This window comes from Carlito syrichta, unplaced genomic scaffold, assembly GCF_000164805.1.
Source record: "Carlito syrichta isolate Samal-C Ts95f unplaced genomic scaffold, Tarsius_syrichta-2.0.1 Scaffold309294, whole genome shotgun sequence".
In the NCBI taxonomy this organism is placed as follows: Eukaryota; Metazoa; Chordata; class Mammalia; order Primates; family Tarsiidae; genus Carlito; species Carlito syrichta.
Window position 1 is genome coordinate 1517608 of NW_007253390.1, and position 18215 is coordinate 1535822.

Genomic DNA, 18215 nt, shown 5'->3' on the forward strand with positions numbered 1-18215 from the left:
AACTAGGCACGGTGGCATGCACCTGTAGTCCTAGCGACTTGGGAGACTGAGGTGGGAGGATTGCTTGATCCCAGGAGTCTGAGGCTGCAGTGAGCTATGATCGTGACATTGTACTTCAGCCTGGGAGACAGAACGAAACCTTCTCTTTAAAAAATAAACAAGTAGCCGGGCTCGGTGCCTCAGCCTGTAATCCCGCGCCTTTTGGAGGCTGAGGTGAGTGGATTACCTGAACCCACGGGTTCGAGACCTGCCTGGGCAACTTAGCGAGACCTCATCTCTACAATAAATCAAAAATTAGATGGGTGTGGTAGTGCGCGCCTGTAGTTCCAGCTACTTGGAAGGCTGAGGCGGAAGGATCGCCAGAGCCCAGCAGGTCGAGGCTGCGGTGGCTGGGAACGGCCACTGCACTCCAGTCTGGGTGACAGAGTGAGACTCCAACTAAAAAAAACAACAACAACAACAACAAAATGAACAAGTAAATAAATTGAGAAAGCATTCTTTTGTAATAATCCTCTGATGAGATAAATTGTTATCCAAAATTTAGCATCTATAGTCTTGGAAGTGACCTAGGAATTGGTCATTTTCCTTGTCACAGTTGGTCAGTTTCCTTTGCCACATGGAAGTGAACCCTGGAATCCATTTGGAATCCAATCCACTTCCTGGAAGTCATTTCAAAACTTAAACTGCTTACTAAGAAATACCTGTTCCTCTTTGCTCTAGAGTGTCTCATCCCAGCAACATATACCATTCTGTGCTGCATTTTTAAACTTTTTTTATAGACAGAATCTCATTATGTTGCCCAGGCTGGAATGCAGGAGCTATTCACAGGTGCGACCATTGCACACTACAGCCTCGATAGAACTCCTAGGTGCTAGCAATGCTCCTGCCTTAGGCGCCAGGCTTATGCCCTGTATTTTTAACCCCTCACTCTAATTCTCCCCACCAGATCCACTATTTAGGAGTATCTCTACACCCTGGGCCATTTCCTAATGCCAGTCCGCCATATCAACTATTCTTTCATGCCCCTCAAATGTCCAGCCATAATTTCTCTGAGAAAAACGTTTATACATTCTCAGCTAATAGGGCTCATTCTCAAATAGTCACATAAAATACTCGCTCTGGAAGAAATACCCTTTCACACGCTGGGCTCACCCCTGCCGCCCACTTTCCAATTTTGAGGTTGGGCTCATCTAGGCTAGAAAACCAAGAGACTGGGCCTAAGGTGACCTCCCCTTTAACTCCAGCCCACTGCCTTGTTCCCTTCATTTTCTTTTCCCCAATCTTTGGATTCCTCACCCTAAGAGATGAAGAGACTCACTTAAGACAACTTTTTTTCGATGTCTTGGGGGAAAAGAGGGTGGTTCAAAACAGGAGCTATTTCTGACCCAGACCACTCTCATTACGGCCCTGTACATCCATGCCCATTCAGCCTCCCGTCTCCTAACATAGTACCTTAGACCTGTAAGGTACATTAATCTAAAGTCATCTATCAAAGCTTTTATTTCAAGTGAGATTACTGATTTACTGTGCAACTTCAGGGAATCTCCTGACCTCTCTGGGACTCAGTTTCCACATAAATCCGGTGATCCTTGCCGAGAAGGGTGCAGTTTTCGTTCAGGCGACAGGAGGCGCTGTCTCTGGAGGCTTGGCCCCATTCTCCGCCCTCCTCCGGCTCCCGCCCGCCTCGGGTGCGCAGGCGCGACTTCGCGGATTGGCCGCGCGCGGGAGCCGTCATTCGGTGGCGGGTCCCGGCCGCGGGGCTGGCGGGCTGAAGGGGGTAAAGATGGCGGCAGCGGCGGCAGCTGGTGCGGCCTCGGGATTGCCGGGTCCAGTAGCACAAGGATTGAAGGAGGCGTTGGTGGATACGCTCACCGGGATCCTGTCCCCAGTGCAGGAGGTGCGGGCGGCTGCCGAAGAACAGATTAAGGTGCTGGAGGTGACGGAGGGTGAGTGAGGCGGGACCGTCACGAGGATGGCTCCGCCGCACAATCCGCTGACTGCTGCTCCGGACCGGCAGGCGACTTGGGGAGCATGAGCCAGTTAGAGATCTGGGCGCCGAGGAGCGGAGTGGGAAGCGAGAGATTGATGTAACTGGTAGCTGAAAGTCGTAGCGAGGGAAGGCGCGCCTGAAAGAGAGGGTCGGGGAGGCGGAGCTTGGGGGGGGCGGAGACTTGGAAAGATAGATGGAGCCTGGGATCTGCAGAGGACAGAGATAGAGAAAGGCTTGATGCTGTTGGAGGAAGTCGCGCTGTCTGGGAAATATCTTTTGATTTTAGGACCAGAGTAATTTGCTGTCCTTTTCAGCAGCTCGATTGTACCGGGATAAGAGGAGGGGGAGTTATTAATAGAAACGGTGAGAATGTAGGACCTTGAGAAGGCATCTATCACAGCTTAGTAAGTGTCATCAAACAAGTTTCTGCTTCTGAGTTGTAAACCTCGCTTGTTGATTGTACTCTTCACGTTTTCCCAGCAGTTAAATTAAGTGTAAATATGCAACTGCTTTACCTTCCTAACCATATTCTCCACTTATTTTCAAAATAATTTGTTTATTAAATACCTCTGTGCATTTCTATTTGGAGGAACTGATCATCCTTTGTTTTTGATTCTTTGTCCCCATCCTCCTATTGTGTGCTTTAAAGTGATGGAGAAAAAATAAACTGTTGGTTTGAGATTTTTCTGTCAATTTCCTGCTGAGTGATCCTTTCTCTAGGCCAGGATAGCCACTTTACAAAGAATTTTAAATTCTGAAACAGAAGAAGAGAAAATCTTCTTGGTCTTTATATCACAAATATATCTGGTTAGATCCTCACTGGAACTTCAGATCCTCAGAATCCCCCAACTCAACAGAATATTTCCACCACCTCTTAATGCCTCTTCACCGATACGGGAAATTTTCCATGGCCTGACCAATCACTTTCAAAACCTTGAGTTAGCTCCCCTGCTGGACTGAATTTTATTGAATTTTTTTTTTTTTTTGAGTTGACGTCTCACTCTGTCGCCTAGGTTGCAGTGCAGTGGTGCCCTCATGGCCACCACAGTCTCTACCTGCTGAACTCAGGCGATCCTTCCACCTCAGCCTTCCAAGTAGCTGGAACTACAGGCACACACCACCACACCCAGCTAATTTTTTTGTTTACTGTAGAAACCTGGAACCAACTTGCCCAGACTGGCCTTGAACCCTTGGCCTCAGGCAATCCTCTTGCCTCAGCCTCCTAAAGTGCAGGGATTATAGGCATGAGCTACCACACCTGGCTTTGAAAATAACTTAAAACAAATATCTCTTAAGTTTAGTTTTATATTCTCTTACAGTATGTAAGAATTGTTGAAAATAAATTTCCTTCTACTGGAAATATGTTGAGATTTGGGATCCAACAGGTTAAGGACCAATTCGAAGGCCCAGTTGTAACTGTCATTTTTCTAAAATATCAGACCCTACATGAGGAGGAACCACTGGTTAGGAGAATCATGAAGAAAGTGATCTAAAGGAGTTTTTTATAGACTGCTAGGTAAAATTCCTTTATTCACATTAATGGCTCTCCCTCCTTGGCTATGAGGAAGAAACATTGACAAATCAAAGGAACCTCATCACATTCAAGTTGCTATTTGAGTGAAGTTGAAGATCTGTTGAAAATTGATCCTACCTAGACCTTTCCTGAGTGATCCCCAGTGTTCCTGGTGCCCCAGATGCATGCCTGGCACCTTTCTATGAAAGGTGGATCTTAGCTCAGGTTTAAACTGTCCGACAACAGCTTCATTTTCTGAACTCTTACTCTTCAACTCTAGCCAAATGCCATGGTCTCTGCTAGGCAAAGTCAAATTATAAACTTCTTGAGGCTTTTTTTTTTCTCCTCTGGTCTTACTTTCTTCATCTTTTTGGGTCTTGAAATGAAAAATTAAATTTCAAAAATACATAATTTTGATCTAGGCCACTGATGACTTAGATATAGATTGACATAGATTGACTTCCTCCGTGCCTCCCCTCCCCCATAACTTACTGGTAATATTTGGGGGCATGCTGTGAGAAGTATGAAAATGTACTGATGCAGTGCCCTGATTTTGGTGTTCTGATATTGGGCAGATGATTCAGGTTTAAGATGTGGTTACAGGGTTGGATCAAGTCTCTGGAGTTTAGTACAGTGCTTCAGAACTTTTACAGGCTGTTTGTATTTTTAAAATAATCTGACTCCTTATTTTTGTCCAAAAAACTATAGAGATTCACCCCCTTTTGTACTTATTTCTAGGTGAAAGATGGTGGTCCATTCCTCAGATAATAATATCTTTCTCTACTTTCCATCTCTTGTGGCTTTTAACAAGTTGTCTGTGCCACTGAGTTCAGAGTACCTTTCATCTTATATTCTGTCTGAATTCTCAGATGTTTTCTGAACATGGTCTAATATAGTAGTTTCTTCTCCACCAGCATAGCTCTTCTTTACATGAAAACTTAGCACCTAACTTCCCAATCAGGATTCAGCCAACTGTCCAACCTGAGGAACTGGCCAGATGTTGTTTCTCCTATTAGAATGCCCTGTAGACCAAGAAAAGAAGCCATTCTTGTAAACAAATAAACAAATTACTTTCCACTTCTTTGGAATTGTTTCATATTTTACTTTTATTCTAGTATAAAGAGCCTTGCTTTCTGGTTCCAGGAAAGCACTCTTCCTTAAATCTTGAAGTTAATGAGAAATTGGGAGTTGGTATCTATTATTATTTGTGCTCTTGTAATCTTTTGATTCTTTTTTGGTTCCATAGGGCCCAGGATCAAGTGACAACCTGATCTAGTCCCTCTGCCTTCTCAAATAGCCATACTTTGTGAGCCATTTACTATTGCCTGACATTGGAGACTGGTCCTTATAATTAACTGCTCTATTTCCTTTGCCAGAAAGGTTTGTTGCCTTCTTTGGCTGCTAGGTGATGATCCCCTAGTCTTGAAGATTAAGTGGAAGAATCTCTACATTGTGGGGAAAGGGCACAGGTCAATTGTCAACTCCCTGTTAAAAGGACAAGCAGGACTGGCTTGGTGGCTCTGCCTGTAATCCCAGTGCTTTGGGAGGCCGAGGTGAATGGATTTCCTGAGCCCACGGGTTCGAGACCCACCTGGGCAACTTGGCGAGACCTCATCTCTATAATAAATCAAAAATTAGCTGGGCGTGGTAGCGCGCACCTGTAGGTCCAACTACTTGGAAGGCTGAGGCGGAAAGATTGCCGGAGCCCAGCCGGTTGAGGCTGCAGTGGCTGGGAGTATGCCACTGCACTCCATCCAGTCTGGGTGGCAGAGTGAGACTCCAACTCAAAAAAAAAGGACAAGCAAGAGAGCTTGACATTCACTGACAAAATTGTACTATAGATAGGGTTGTAAAAAGCAAGACTCTTGGAAAATAGAAGTTGTTGGAGCCTAAAGTACATTCTGATCATTTAGTGTGCCAACTGATATTTTCGAGAAATAACTTGCCTGTAAATAATTATCACACTTTCCAGAATGGGCACCTATACTGATACTCCTAAGCAAAGGAAGTGTGTGCATGTGAGATCTACCTGACTCATAAAATGTGTCAACTGGGAAGGATCAAGATAGGTTGCTTCATCAGCCTGGTGTCCTGGAATGATTTTCCTGAGCCCCATGCTTGCCATTATCCCTAGTCACTTAGACTCTGGGGGGAAATCCAGCAAACCTCTCCAAATCTTTAATGCCTATTTAACAGGGCTAATTATAGGAGATGAGGCCAGTAATCACCCTTTTCAGACCGCACTCCCATCCTGAATTGAGAAGAACATTGCTTGAAAGTTTGGAAGTTCCTGTGCTATATAATCAGCAGATAATTGTTACCGGTTCATTTTTCTTATAAGAACTGAGATTTTGAGTTTGATCAGCGCTTGAAGAAATTTCGTTCTACCTAAATAGGGTAAAAATAAAAAGCTCTTTGACTTGTTAAGCGTTCTTTCTAATTCAGTTCTGTTTAATAGGCAAAATCATATCATTACAGCATTTTATAAACGCAATAATTTAAAACACTGGAGAGGCTGTGAATGGCTAAAGACATCTTATGTCAAAGTCTAGTATTCTGTACTCAGCTTCATCAACTCTTTTTGTCTAACTTAGGGTAAGATCATGAGAATGATCATGTTTTGAGAATGCCGTCCCTTTGTTTTTGACATAGTTATGCTTTACTTTTTTATATCTTAGAATGAAATTCTTTCCTTTTTCTTCTAAGAATATCATCACCTAAGTGATGGAATGAGTTGCTTTAATTCTCCAGGCCAGCATGGTACAGATTATCTTATATAATTAGATTTAGACCTTAGGTCATTTTCTTCCTTTAATTATTTCCTTTTTGTCTATTAGAAACGAAGACATTTGCCTCATCATTTGGCCTTGTCTTATTGCCAGCAGTTGTATCACAAAGAATCCATTTTTTTCTTTCCTTCTACCACCATTATGCTGAACTGGGGAGGGGGGAATTCTCTCTTCCTCACCTTTCCTGGCATTCAGATGCTGCCCAGATGTCTGTGTTGATTTCCTCATCTTAGATTCCTAGAGAGGTGATCCTGCTGGCTGGAAGTTTGCTTTCTGGTTCTCATGGGCACTTTTCTGGCTCTTTTGCAGTATAGCGTAAGCACTGTCTACCTGCGAAGGGCGCCCCTCAAGGATCCAGACGCACTCCTGGGCATGTGGCGGGCACTGAGCCGAGCGGAAGGCGGCCACGCTCGGAAAAAGGCCAGTGGTGGAGTTTTCTTTTTCCTTTCATCTGTGGTTTTGTGGTGCTTACCAACCCTCATTAGAAATAGGGGCTTCTCCAGAGCTTTACTCAAAGCTTCATCCTTCTCCAAACAATCCCTGTTCACAGCTCTTCCTACTAGTTGACTATCAAAGCACTGCCAAGTCTTATGTCTCTGTAATAGACCCTTCAGACCAGTAGTATTTATTTCTTACCTGATCCTTTCTCTTCTATGCTTCTTTGGATTTTCCCTTTTAAGCCAAGTTTTAGATATGTAATTTCTTGCCAAGTGTGGTGATAGGAGAAAAGGGAACCAAGAATAACAGAAGAGGGGAACAGAAGACCAAAAGATTAGAATGAGACTGGAGAATGAAAGAGAGTAAAGAGATTTCTTTTTTTTTTTTTTTTGAGTTGGAGTCTCACTCTGTTGCCCAGACTGGAGTGTAGTGGCACACTTCCGGCCACCACAACCTCGACCTGCTGGTCTCCAGCAATCCTTCTACCTCAGCCTTCCAAGTAGCTGGAACTACAGGGGTGCACTACCACGCCCAGCAAATTTTTTTTGATTTATTGTATAGATGAGGTCTCGCCAAGTTGCCCAGGCGGGTCTTGAACCCGCGGGCTCAGGCAATCCACTCACCTCAGCCTCCCAAAGCGCAGGATTACAGGCTGAGCCACCGTGCCTGGCTAAGAGATTTCTAAGAAAGGAAGTCAGAGGATACCATTTTGGATTGGAGTAAAGGTATAACTGAGAATCTATAGTTAGGGTGAAAACTCAGATTAACAGGATGGATCTATCCTATTTCGAAAAGGAACGATAAAAATTAAATTTCCTAACAAAAATAGCTTTAGAAAGCTAACTTTGTACAGCCCCCTTGGCAATGTTCCCCTTTGGCTTAACTTCATAGATTACATCTTAGTTTAATCTTAAGTGGTCCTTTCCAAACAAAACAAAATAAAGTGGCTATGTATGTCTGTTGTCTGTTGTATTTTTCCTGCCTTCATCGTCTCAAAGTAAGTTATTCAGCTATTCTTTCTTAACTTTTTAAAAGAAATTATGTTAAAAAGACACCAATCAATAAAACTTGAAATCTCTAAACATACACAAACACATTAGCGTACACAAAAGTATCTTTTTTTCACAGATAGACTTAGTTATATTTCAAAAAATATTGTATAGTCTCTGTTAAGTGAAAATCTGTAGTATAGTTTTTACAACTTAACCAAAACCAATGGAAAGGAGCAAATATGTTGATCAGATTTAAAACAAGACAAAGAGCTTTAGGATTTTTTTTTCTGGCTTTTCCTTCTTCACATTAGTTTAATAGCATAGAATTTACCATCAATACCATACTGTTATTATCGCTTCCTTGGAAGCAATTCTTCTTATAGCTTTTAAGTAAACTAAAATTTTATGGGTATGGCACTCTTCTACGGTGACTGATACCCCTGTATTTCTAATGGGTATGCGGTCTAGACAGAATAAATTTGGTTAAATAAAATAATTTATATTTTCCCTCTTACACCCTTCTATAACCTAATGCAAATGAGTTTCTTGTCTGAATTTTTTTAGATTTTCAAACTAGGGTTGGTCATGTGATCATCATTTTTTAAACTCCGGGAGCTTATAAAGAAGATAGTATTTCTGTTTATCCATTCTATTTTCAAATTTCTCTTTAGTTGACAGCAATGATGATTCTTTGAAGATTTCCTTTCCCATTAATGCTTTTGAGTAGATATACATATTATTGAACTTTCATGATGCTGCTTTCATATGTGAAGTAAATTGACTTTTTAGAAGGAATCCATCCGAAAAGACTTGTAGGTGCAGATCCTCTGGTTGACTTAGGTTTCTGGACTCCATGTGGGTCTTAATCTTCTAAAGATCTCTTATTTTTATCATCCCTTAATAATCTCACTGGTGTGTGAAGCAAAGTGGTTAGTAGAATTTGGTGTGTGGGTTCTTTGATAGCTTACCAGACATAATTGTTGTATTAGAGTGAAGAACTCCCAGACCTTCTTCTGGCACAGATATGGAAAAAATATCTGCATGCTAGCAGCTTTTCTCTGAAGTAAGTAGACTTGACATTCTCTGGTTAATGAGAAAAGACCCCCAAGCTGTGACAGGACCTATGTTTAAAGTTTCCTGGTCTTAAGGCTCTAATGACTCTTCTAATGGATGTCAGAGTGAACTAATGGAAAATACGTGGTTCCCTTTCCCTTCTGTGACTATCAGCCTCAGTATTACCCTACATTCAAGATTATCAGTGCTTTCTTCGGAAGGATAATTGTTCAGATCTGTTTAAGTGGTTTTTTGTTGTTGGTTTTTTTTGAGTTGGAGTCTCACTCTGTCACCCAGACTGGAGTGCGGTAGCACACTTATGGCCACCGCAGCCTCGACTTGCTGGGCTCTGGTGATCCTTCCGCCTCAGCCTTCCAAGTAGCTGGAACTACAGGCGCACACTACCACACCCGGCTAATTTTTTGATTTATTGTAGAGATGAGGTCTCACCAAGTTGCCCAGGCGGGTCTCAAACCCGCGGGTTCAGGCAGTCCATTCACCTCAGCCTCCCAAAGCATGGGATTACAGGCTGAGCATGGAACCTGGCTCAATGTTTAAGTGTTACAGAATCAATTTAAGTTTAACCTTTCTCCAAAAGTCACATTTTATTTCTTGCCATCTTTTTCACACTGTCTCATTGAAGATTTTGTTCATTTTAAATCTCATTTTAGTTTGTCCCTGTAGTGATGATCCAAAATATGTGCCCTTGCCAGAAACATTAAAATCCCACATTGTAGTGATCCATGCAAAAATTATGATTCCTTAAAAAAAAAAAATAAACAGTGTATGTCCCAGGTAATTTATGAATACATTTGTAGATCATTCTGAAGGAAGTCACATAAGGCACACCAGAATTTGTTCACTTTGTCCAGGGAAGCCAAGCCTGAGTGGACAGTGAAATGCTAAACAGACTTGAGGTCATGAAGTGAACATCCATTATTACACTAAGTATCTGAACTCAAAGGAAGTAAGGGTCTCCTTGCCAGTGGCCTTTCTCCTATTGATTGATTGATTGGGTTGGAGTCTCACTCTGTCACCCAGGCTGGAGGGCAGTGGTATGCTCCCGGCTACTGCAGTCTCGACCTGCTGTGCTCTGGTGATCCTTCCAAGTAGCTGGAACTACAGGCATAAGCCACCATGCCTGGCTAATTTTTTGGTTTATTGTAGAGACGAGGTCTCGTCAAGTTGCCCAGTCTGTTCTGGAACCTGCAAGCTCAGGCAGTCCTCTCACCTCAACCTTCCAAAGTGCTGGAATTATAGATGTGAGCCACCACGCCTGGCTTCTCCTTTTTAAAATGAATTTTGCATGTGCATTTTGGAGTGTTTTTTTCCCTTTAAACGTGAACGTTGTTATCCCAGAGGTCTTCCTAGATTCTATGATTCATGGCCGGGCTTGGTGGCTCTGTCTGTAATCCCAGCACTTTGGGAGGCTGAGGTGAGTAGATTGCCTGAGCCCACGGGTTCGAGACCCACCCAGGCAACTTGGTGAGACCTCATCTCTACAATAAATTAAAAATTAGCTGGGGTGGTAGCGCGTGCCTGTAGTTCTGGCTACTTGGAAGGCTGAGGCAGAAGGATCACTGGAGCCTAGCAGGTTGAGGCTGTGGTGGCCGGGAGCATGCCACTGCCCTCCAACCTGGGTGCCAGAGTGAGACTCCAACTCAAAAAGAAAATGATATGATTCATCTGTGTTTTAGTGTCAGTTCTGAACATTGACTCCCATATATTTGGATTGTGGACACCTGTTGTTTCTTCTGTTGTTATAAATGGGTTTATAGATTTTGCTATAGCATGATGTAGCCAAACTAATCCTAGGAATTAGAATGAATTGCATTATTTGTAGGGGTATTCTTCAGGTTTCAAGTGTTTACTTGTGATTTAATCATTTAATAAATAGCTTAGAAAGAATGTGGCTTCTTTTGTGGTGATTTTACAAAAAAATACCCTTTCCTGAAATGATAGATGCCATAGGTATAGATCAAAAACTTCAGCTTAAAATAAAGGCATAATGAGCTAAGAATCTAAGAATTCGGTAAAATAACAGGACATAAAATACAAAAATCAATAGCTTTTTTATATCAAACAATAAAAGGTTAAAAGAAGTATTGTTTTTTAAATAACCAAAACCATTTACAGTCACAACAAAAAAGATTAAATACTTAGGAATAAAATTAACAGGAAATGTGTAAGATCCTATTAAGGAAACTTTTAAAACATTCCTGAAGGACTTAAAATTAGATACGAGCAAATGTAAAGACATGCCCTGTCATTGAATAGAATAACTCAACATCATAGATAAGCTAGATGAGTTGATTTTAAAGTTCATATAGAAAAACAAGCATGAAAGATTAGCTCCAAACACACTGAAAAAGGAAAACTACAGTGGGGGACTAGTTCTACCAGATATTTAAACATTATATAAAGCCTCTATAATTAAAACAAACACAGGGGAGGGAGGGGCACACCTCATCAACAAAGGTACCTGCATAATGAGCATTTGTATACCTAACCCTGAATTGTACCCTACATCTTTAAAATAAAATTTAAAAATAAATAAAGCGCCAGGCTTGGTGGCTCAGCCTATAATCCCAGCACTTTGGGAGGCTGAGGCAAGTGGTTTGCCTGAGCCTGTGGGTTCGAGACCAGCCTGGACAACTTGGCAAGACCTCTTCTCTACAATAAATAAAAAATCAGCAGTGCGTGGTAGTGCTCTCATGTAGTTCCAGCTACTTGGAAGGCTGAGGTGGAAGTATCGCCGGCACAAAGCAGGCGAGGCTGCGGTGACCGGGAGCGGCCACTGCACTCCAGTCTGGGTGACAGAGTGAGACTCCAACTCAAAAAAAACAAAAATAAATAAAGCAGTGTGGCATTGTACACATATAGAATAGAACTGTGGAATAGAATAAAAATACAGGTACATGTGGAAATTTAGTATAAAGATGGTATATCAAATTACTAGGGGTAAAGATGGACTTTTAAATAAAGAGTTCTAAGACAGCTGTATAGCCATTTGGAATTAGACCCATATCACACACCAAATTTTAAAAACAAGCTCCAAATTGATTAGGAGTCTAAATGTAAAAATTGAAACCATACAAGTACTAGAAGAAAACATGAGTAAATTTCTCTTTAAGCTTGACATAGGGAAAAGCTTTCTAACTATGACTCAGAATCCAAAAGCAGTAAAAGATTGATAAATTTGACTAAAGAAGATTGTTTTACAGTTTACATGGCAAAAAACACCACATAAGTCAAAAGACAGCTGACAAACTGGGAGGTTTTTTTCACAACACATACCAGACAAAAGGATAATATTCTTAATCTATAAAAAATTATTAAAAATTGAGGAGCAGGGCTGGGCTCAGAGGCTCAGCCTGTAATCTCAGCACTCTGGGATGCTAAGGTGAGAGGATTGCCTGAGCCCATGTGTTTGAGACCAGCCTGGGTAACTTGGCATGGTCTCTACAATAAATCAAAAAATTAGCCAGGCGTGGTGGCACACCCCTGTAGTTCTGGCTACTTGGAAGGCTGAGGTGGAAGGATCACCAGAGCCCAGCATGTCGACGCTGGGATGACCGAGAGTGTGCCACTGCACTCCAGCCTGGGCAACAGAGTGAGACTTCAACTTAAAATAAAAAACATTGAGCAGGCCAGGCACAGTGGCTCACACCTTTAGTCTCTACACTTTGGGAGACCAAGGCTGGAGGATTGCTTGAGCCCAGGAGTTTGAGACCAGCCTGGGCAACATAGCAAGACTTTGTCTCTTAAAAAAAAAAAATTTAGCCGGGCTCGGTGACTCAGCCTGTAATCCCGCATCTTTGGGAGGCTGAGGTGAGTGGATTGCCTGAGTCCGTGGGTTTGAGACCTGCCTGGGCAACTTGGCGAGACCTCATCTCTACAATAAATCAAAAGTTAACTGGGCGTGGTAGCGCGTGCCTGTAGTTCCAGCTACTTGGAAGGCTGAGGCGGAAGGATCCCCGGAGCCCAGCAGGTCGAGGCTGCGGTGGCCGGGAGCGGCCACTGCACTCCAGTCTGGGTGACAGAGTGAGACTCCAACTCAAAAAAAAAAAAAATTTAAATTAGCCAGATGTGGTGGCACAAACCTATAGTCCCAGCTACTCAGGAGACTGAGGAGGAAGAATTGCCTACGCCCAGAAGATCAAGACTTGTGGTGAGCCATGATTGTGCCACTGTACTCCAGCCTGGATGACAGAGGCCCTGACTCAAGAAAAATAAAAATTGAGCAACATACTAAAACGGTACTCAGACATATGACAAAACATTGAAACTCACGTGTGTGTGTGTGTGTGTGTCTCACTCTGTCATCTAGGCTGGCGTGCAGTGGCATGCTTATATCTACAACTGCCTTGACCTCCTGGGCTTAGGCGATCCTTCTGCCTCAGCCTTCCAAGTAGCAGGAACTACGGGCATGTGCCACCACGCCTGGCAAATCTTTTGGTTTATTGTAGAGACAAGGTCTTGCCAAGTTGTCCAGGCTAGTGTGGGCTCAGGCAGTCCTCTTACCTCCGCCTCCCAAAATTCTGGGATTACAGATGTGAGCCACCATGTCTGGCTAAACTCACTTTCAATTAGAGAAATACAGCCTAAAACAGCATTGAATTGCCATTTCTCACCTGCCAGAATAACAAAAAATTTTAAATAGTATACAGTATTCTGTTGGCAAGACTATGGAGAAATGCTTTTTACATTGCTGGTAAGAGTGCAGTTTGGTGCAGTCTCTTGGGAGGAAGATTTGACTACGCTTAACAACACTACATACGCACTTATCTCTTGACCCACAATTCCACTTCCGAGAATCTATCCTGAAGACATCTTCAACAATATGAATGTGCATGTACACAGTGTTATACACTGCAACGTTGTTTATAAAAACAAAATACTGGAAGAAACCTACTTGGGAATACATAGGAGAGTAAGTGATTCAAGTATGGAACGTCTACATGTATTATGCAGCTATAAAAAAGATCTCAAGGAACATCTATGAACTGATTTGGAACTCACAGGATATGATGTTAACTGAGAAAAAGCAAAGTGCAAAATATTGTCTATAATATAATGTTATCATGTAAACAGGGAGAGGACGTAGGAGAATACACATGTATCTGCTCATTTGTGCAAAAGAAGGATGGGAAAGAAAAAGCAGAAATTGGTTACTTATACGGAGTGGGTGGAGAAGGGATGAAAAGTAGGGTAATGAAAACAAATGGATAGAGATGAGGACAAAGTGATACTAATTAGAATATTCCTTTTTGTATAACTTTGACTCTGGGTATCGCAGTAATGTTTTACACACCAAAAGGTAAATAAGTAATTAAAATCAAACAATGTGGGGGGAGGCACCCTAAAATGGAATAAAAATGAACCTAACTATTGCAAATTAATAACATAGCTGTTACTAGGTGGTGAGGAAGAAAACTAACCTAAGTAACTTTGTAAAAGAATATTTGCAAGCCTGGCTCGGTGGCTCAGCCTGTAATCTCGCGCCTTTGGAAGGCTGAGGTGAGTGGATTGCCTGAGCCCGTGGGTTCGAGACCCTCCTGGGCAGCGAGACCTCATCTCTACAATAAATCAAAAAATTAGCCGGGCGTGGTAGCATGCGCCTGTAATTCCGGCTACTCGGAAGGCTGAGGCGGAAGGATCGCCAGAGCCCAGCAGGTCGAGGCTGCGGTGGCTGGGAGCGGCCACTGCACTCCAGTCTGGGCGACAGTGAGACTCCAACTCAAAAAAAAAAGAATATCTGCAGATAGTAAAATAGCATTTGAATAGTGTAGGCTAAAGTTAAAAAGAACTATGCACAAAAATTGTGCTGTGGTTAATAGATCACCCTTTTTCACAAGGGTATGGGACTATAGTTCTGTAGTTATCTTATATTTTAAGATTGAATAAGTAAGTAAATTAATTGTAGATAACGAGAGGTAGGTTTATTACTGTCAAAGAAGTAAGTTACAAATAAGGAAAGGGTAAAGAGTAAAACTTGAGGTGTTGAATTGGCATCTGAGGTATCAGTCAGTATGGTGGATGGATGGAATAACTAGATGCTGTATTTCCTAGCATGGTTCTCTGAAAACCTTCCAGGGTAATGGAGGTGGGGATGAAAGTCCCAACTCTTTAATCCTGCCTAGGTCTTTCAGGTAACAGGAATAGTGACACCCCAGTAGCAGTGATCATACCTAGTACCTGGATCTTGGCTAAATACTAGTCTCCACTAAAAATTAGGCACCAGGGCTCCTTGGAGGAGAGGTTGATTCCAGGGCTCAGGCAGAGAAAATACTCATATAAACCTAGAACATCTTATGATATCAGAAAAAAATGAGGTGCTCAAAAAAGGACAGAAGTACACAGAAGCCAATCAGATGGAGTGTCAGCGGCCAATGCTAGAACAATTGGAACAACAAAACAAATAATGATAGCATTGGATTAAAACCCATAGAATAAAATAAATGCTAGAGTTCATATGGTATAAATATTAGAAAAAACACAAACCATTTTTCTTCTGCTCTCACACCACAATAATCATCACAGAAGGCTTCTGTGACCCCAAATTTGAGGGAATTTCTTCCTACCAGCAAGCAAGCAATCAGTTCTACAGTGGATGACAGCTGGAAGTCCTCCAATTCAATTTTCCTCTATCCAGATAGTGTCAGATCCCACAGGCTAAGGGTTCAGTCGCCAAAACTGTCCCCTACCCCTCCAGACACCTATGGCAAATCCAGGCCCTCAGAACTTCTGACTGGCTTCAAATTGGGGTTCCCATGACAGCCCTCTTTGGGTTTGATTAATTTGCTGAGCAGCTCACAGAACTCAGGGAAACACATTTACTGATTTATTGGAAAGGATATTATAAAGGATACAAATAAACAGCCAGATGAAGAGATGCTTGGGGCATGGTCTGGAAGGGTTCCGAGTACAAGAGAGAGTCATTTTGGTTTTTTTGTTGTTTTTTGTGCTTTTTTTGAGTTGGAGTCCCTGTCGCCCAGACTGGAGTGCAGTGGCCCCTCCTGGCCACCGTAACCTGACCTGCTGGGCTCCAGGGATCCTTCCGCCTCAGCTTTCCAAGTAGCTGGAACTACAGCTGGAACCATGCCCGGCTAGTTTTTTTGATTTATTGTAGAGATGAGGTCTGGCCAAGTTGCCCGGGGAGGTCTCAAACCTGCAGGCTCAGGCAATCCACTCACCTCGGCCTCCCAAAGCGCTAGGATTACAGGCTGAGCCACCGAGCCCGGCCCATTTTGGGTTTTTATGGAGGTTTCGTTACACAGCCATGATTAAACCTTTGGCCACTGGTAATCAATCTAGCCATCAATCCCTCTCCCCTTCCAGGGTGATGGGGGTGGGGATGAAAGTTCCAACTCTAATCCTGCCTAGGTTTTTCCGGTAACCAGCCCTCATCTTGAAGCTACCTAGGGGCTGTAAGCCATCAGTTTTTCTTTCTTTTTCTTTTTTTTTTTTTGTGTCAAAATCTCACTCTGTCACCCAGGCTGGAGTGCAGTGGCATACTCATGGCCACCACAGCCTTGACCTGCTGGGCTCAGGTGATCCTTCCGCCTTAGCCTTCCAAATAGCTGGAACTACGGGCATGTGGCACCACACCCAGCTAATTTTTTTATTTATTGTAGAGATGAGGTCTCACCAAGTTGTCCAGGCTGGTGTTGAACCCCTGAGCTCAGGCAATCCTTTTTCCTCCGCCTCCCAAAGTGCCACTGCGCCTGATCGCTTTTGAGTTTCTAAGGATTTTAGGAGTTATATGCCAGGAAATGAAATATATATTTTACAGTATCACAGTCCACCCTCAGTCTTCAAACCCTGATCCCTTGCATCAAAAGGATATCCAACTCAAAAGATACTGCCACGTTATTAGAATTCCATTCAATCAATAATTAGTCCAGTTCATTATATTGTATGAATATCCCTCACGATGAGGCCACTCAGGTTGTCAGGGTTCCATTCAGTCTTGTCAGGCTCCAAAGGCAGGAGTGGTCTCAGCAAACACAGCTTCACCATTTCAGGCATTTGGTATAGTTGAGCTAAGAGATAATGTCATATCTTACTCTGAGCCTGTTTTGAGGTATTAGAGTAATATTGGATTTTCCTCAGTTCATAACCTATTTATTCATTTCTTTATCCTCAGCTACCTCTTTCTCCTTCTTTCTAAATACTCAAGCTTTTCCACCTTTGGAAAGGACATTAGAATCACCACTATACTATGCTGGTCTAGATTGCAGGCAGCAATACTAGTCTAGCAAGTACTACTTACTCAGTACACCCCCATTCAAATAAGGTAAGGTTACCTAGGTGCAGAACTAGGCTATTTTTACCCCCAGGCAATATAGCTACATTCACTGTTTGTCCCGTTTTTTGGTGGATAGGGTGAAGGCAAAATCCACCCCCATGAGGCCCTTAGGAATTTTCACATAAGGTTTAGATACAAAGTTACAGGTTCTCCTTGCTTCCAGCACTTGGAGTTGCAGTCCTGGTCCTAGGACCGCTGTATCCTAGTGGAGGAAGAAAAAAAGCAAAAAGTATCTTGTTGCAGGCAGTCGGGGTGGTTTATGCCTGTAATCCCAACATTTTGGGAGGCGGAGGCTAGAGGATTGCCTGAGCCCAGGGATTTGAGACCAGCCTGGGCAAGTTGGCGAGACCTTGTCTCTACAATAAATCAAGAAAAATTAACTGGGTATGGTGTTTCATGCCTGTGGTTCCAACTACTTGGAAAGCTGAGGCAGACGGATTGCCTGAGCCCAGCAGGTCGACGCTGTAGTGGCCATGAGCATGCCACTGCACCCCAGCCTGGGTAACAGAGTGAGACTCTGACTCCAAAAAAGAAAAGAAGAGAAACAGGATAATAGCACAATCTTAAAGTATCTCTCCTGAGATTTTTATCAGTTACAAAGGGAAAATCAGTACTTTTTATAGTGGAAAAACCCAGCAGACCTGACCTTTCTACATGGTCAAGGTTAACATTACCAATAAATAAAATTTATCAACTGCATATACTCTGACACAACATACTGAGAAGGACACAGCATCCCTTTCTGGTATTCCTGCCAAAAATGCATAATTTCAGTCTAATAATGAGAAAACTTTAGTCAAACTCTAATTGTGACATATTCTACAAAATAACTGATCAATATTCATCAAAAATGTCATAAAAGTCATAAATACAAGAATGAAGAACTGTCACACAGTGGAGAAAACTAAGGAGACGTGCCCACCAAATACAATGTGGGATCCTAAGACCCTGAAATAAAAAGGACAATAAAGGGAAAAAACTGGTGAAATTCTTACCACGTGTGGTGTACCCATGTTCATTTCTTGATTTTTGATAACTGAACCATGGTTAAGTAAGAGGAACATGGGTGAAGGATAGCTATGAACTCTGTACTATTCAGCTTTTCTGTAAGTCTAAAAATTATTTTTTT

At 42.5% G+C, this 18215-nt stretch overlaps 1 protein-coding gene across 1 annotated transcript in view; it reads left to right on the top strand.

The window, feature by feature from the left end:
- Window positions 1–1783: 1783 nt before the first annotated feature.
- The window catches only part of IPO9 (importin 9), a 55609-nt gene continuing 39177 nt past the window's right edge, over window positions 1784–18215 (top strand). Inside the window, exon 1 of the mRNA XM_008067121.2 lies at window positions 1784–1946. Within this exon, the coding sequence (XP_008065312.1) occupies window positions 1784–1946 (163 nt within the window). The remainder of the gene's footprint in view (window positions 1947–18215) is intronic.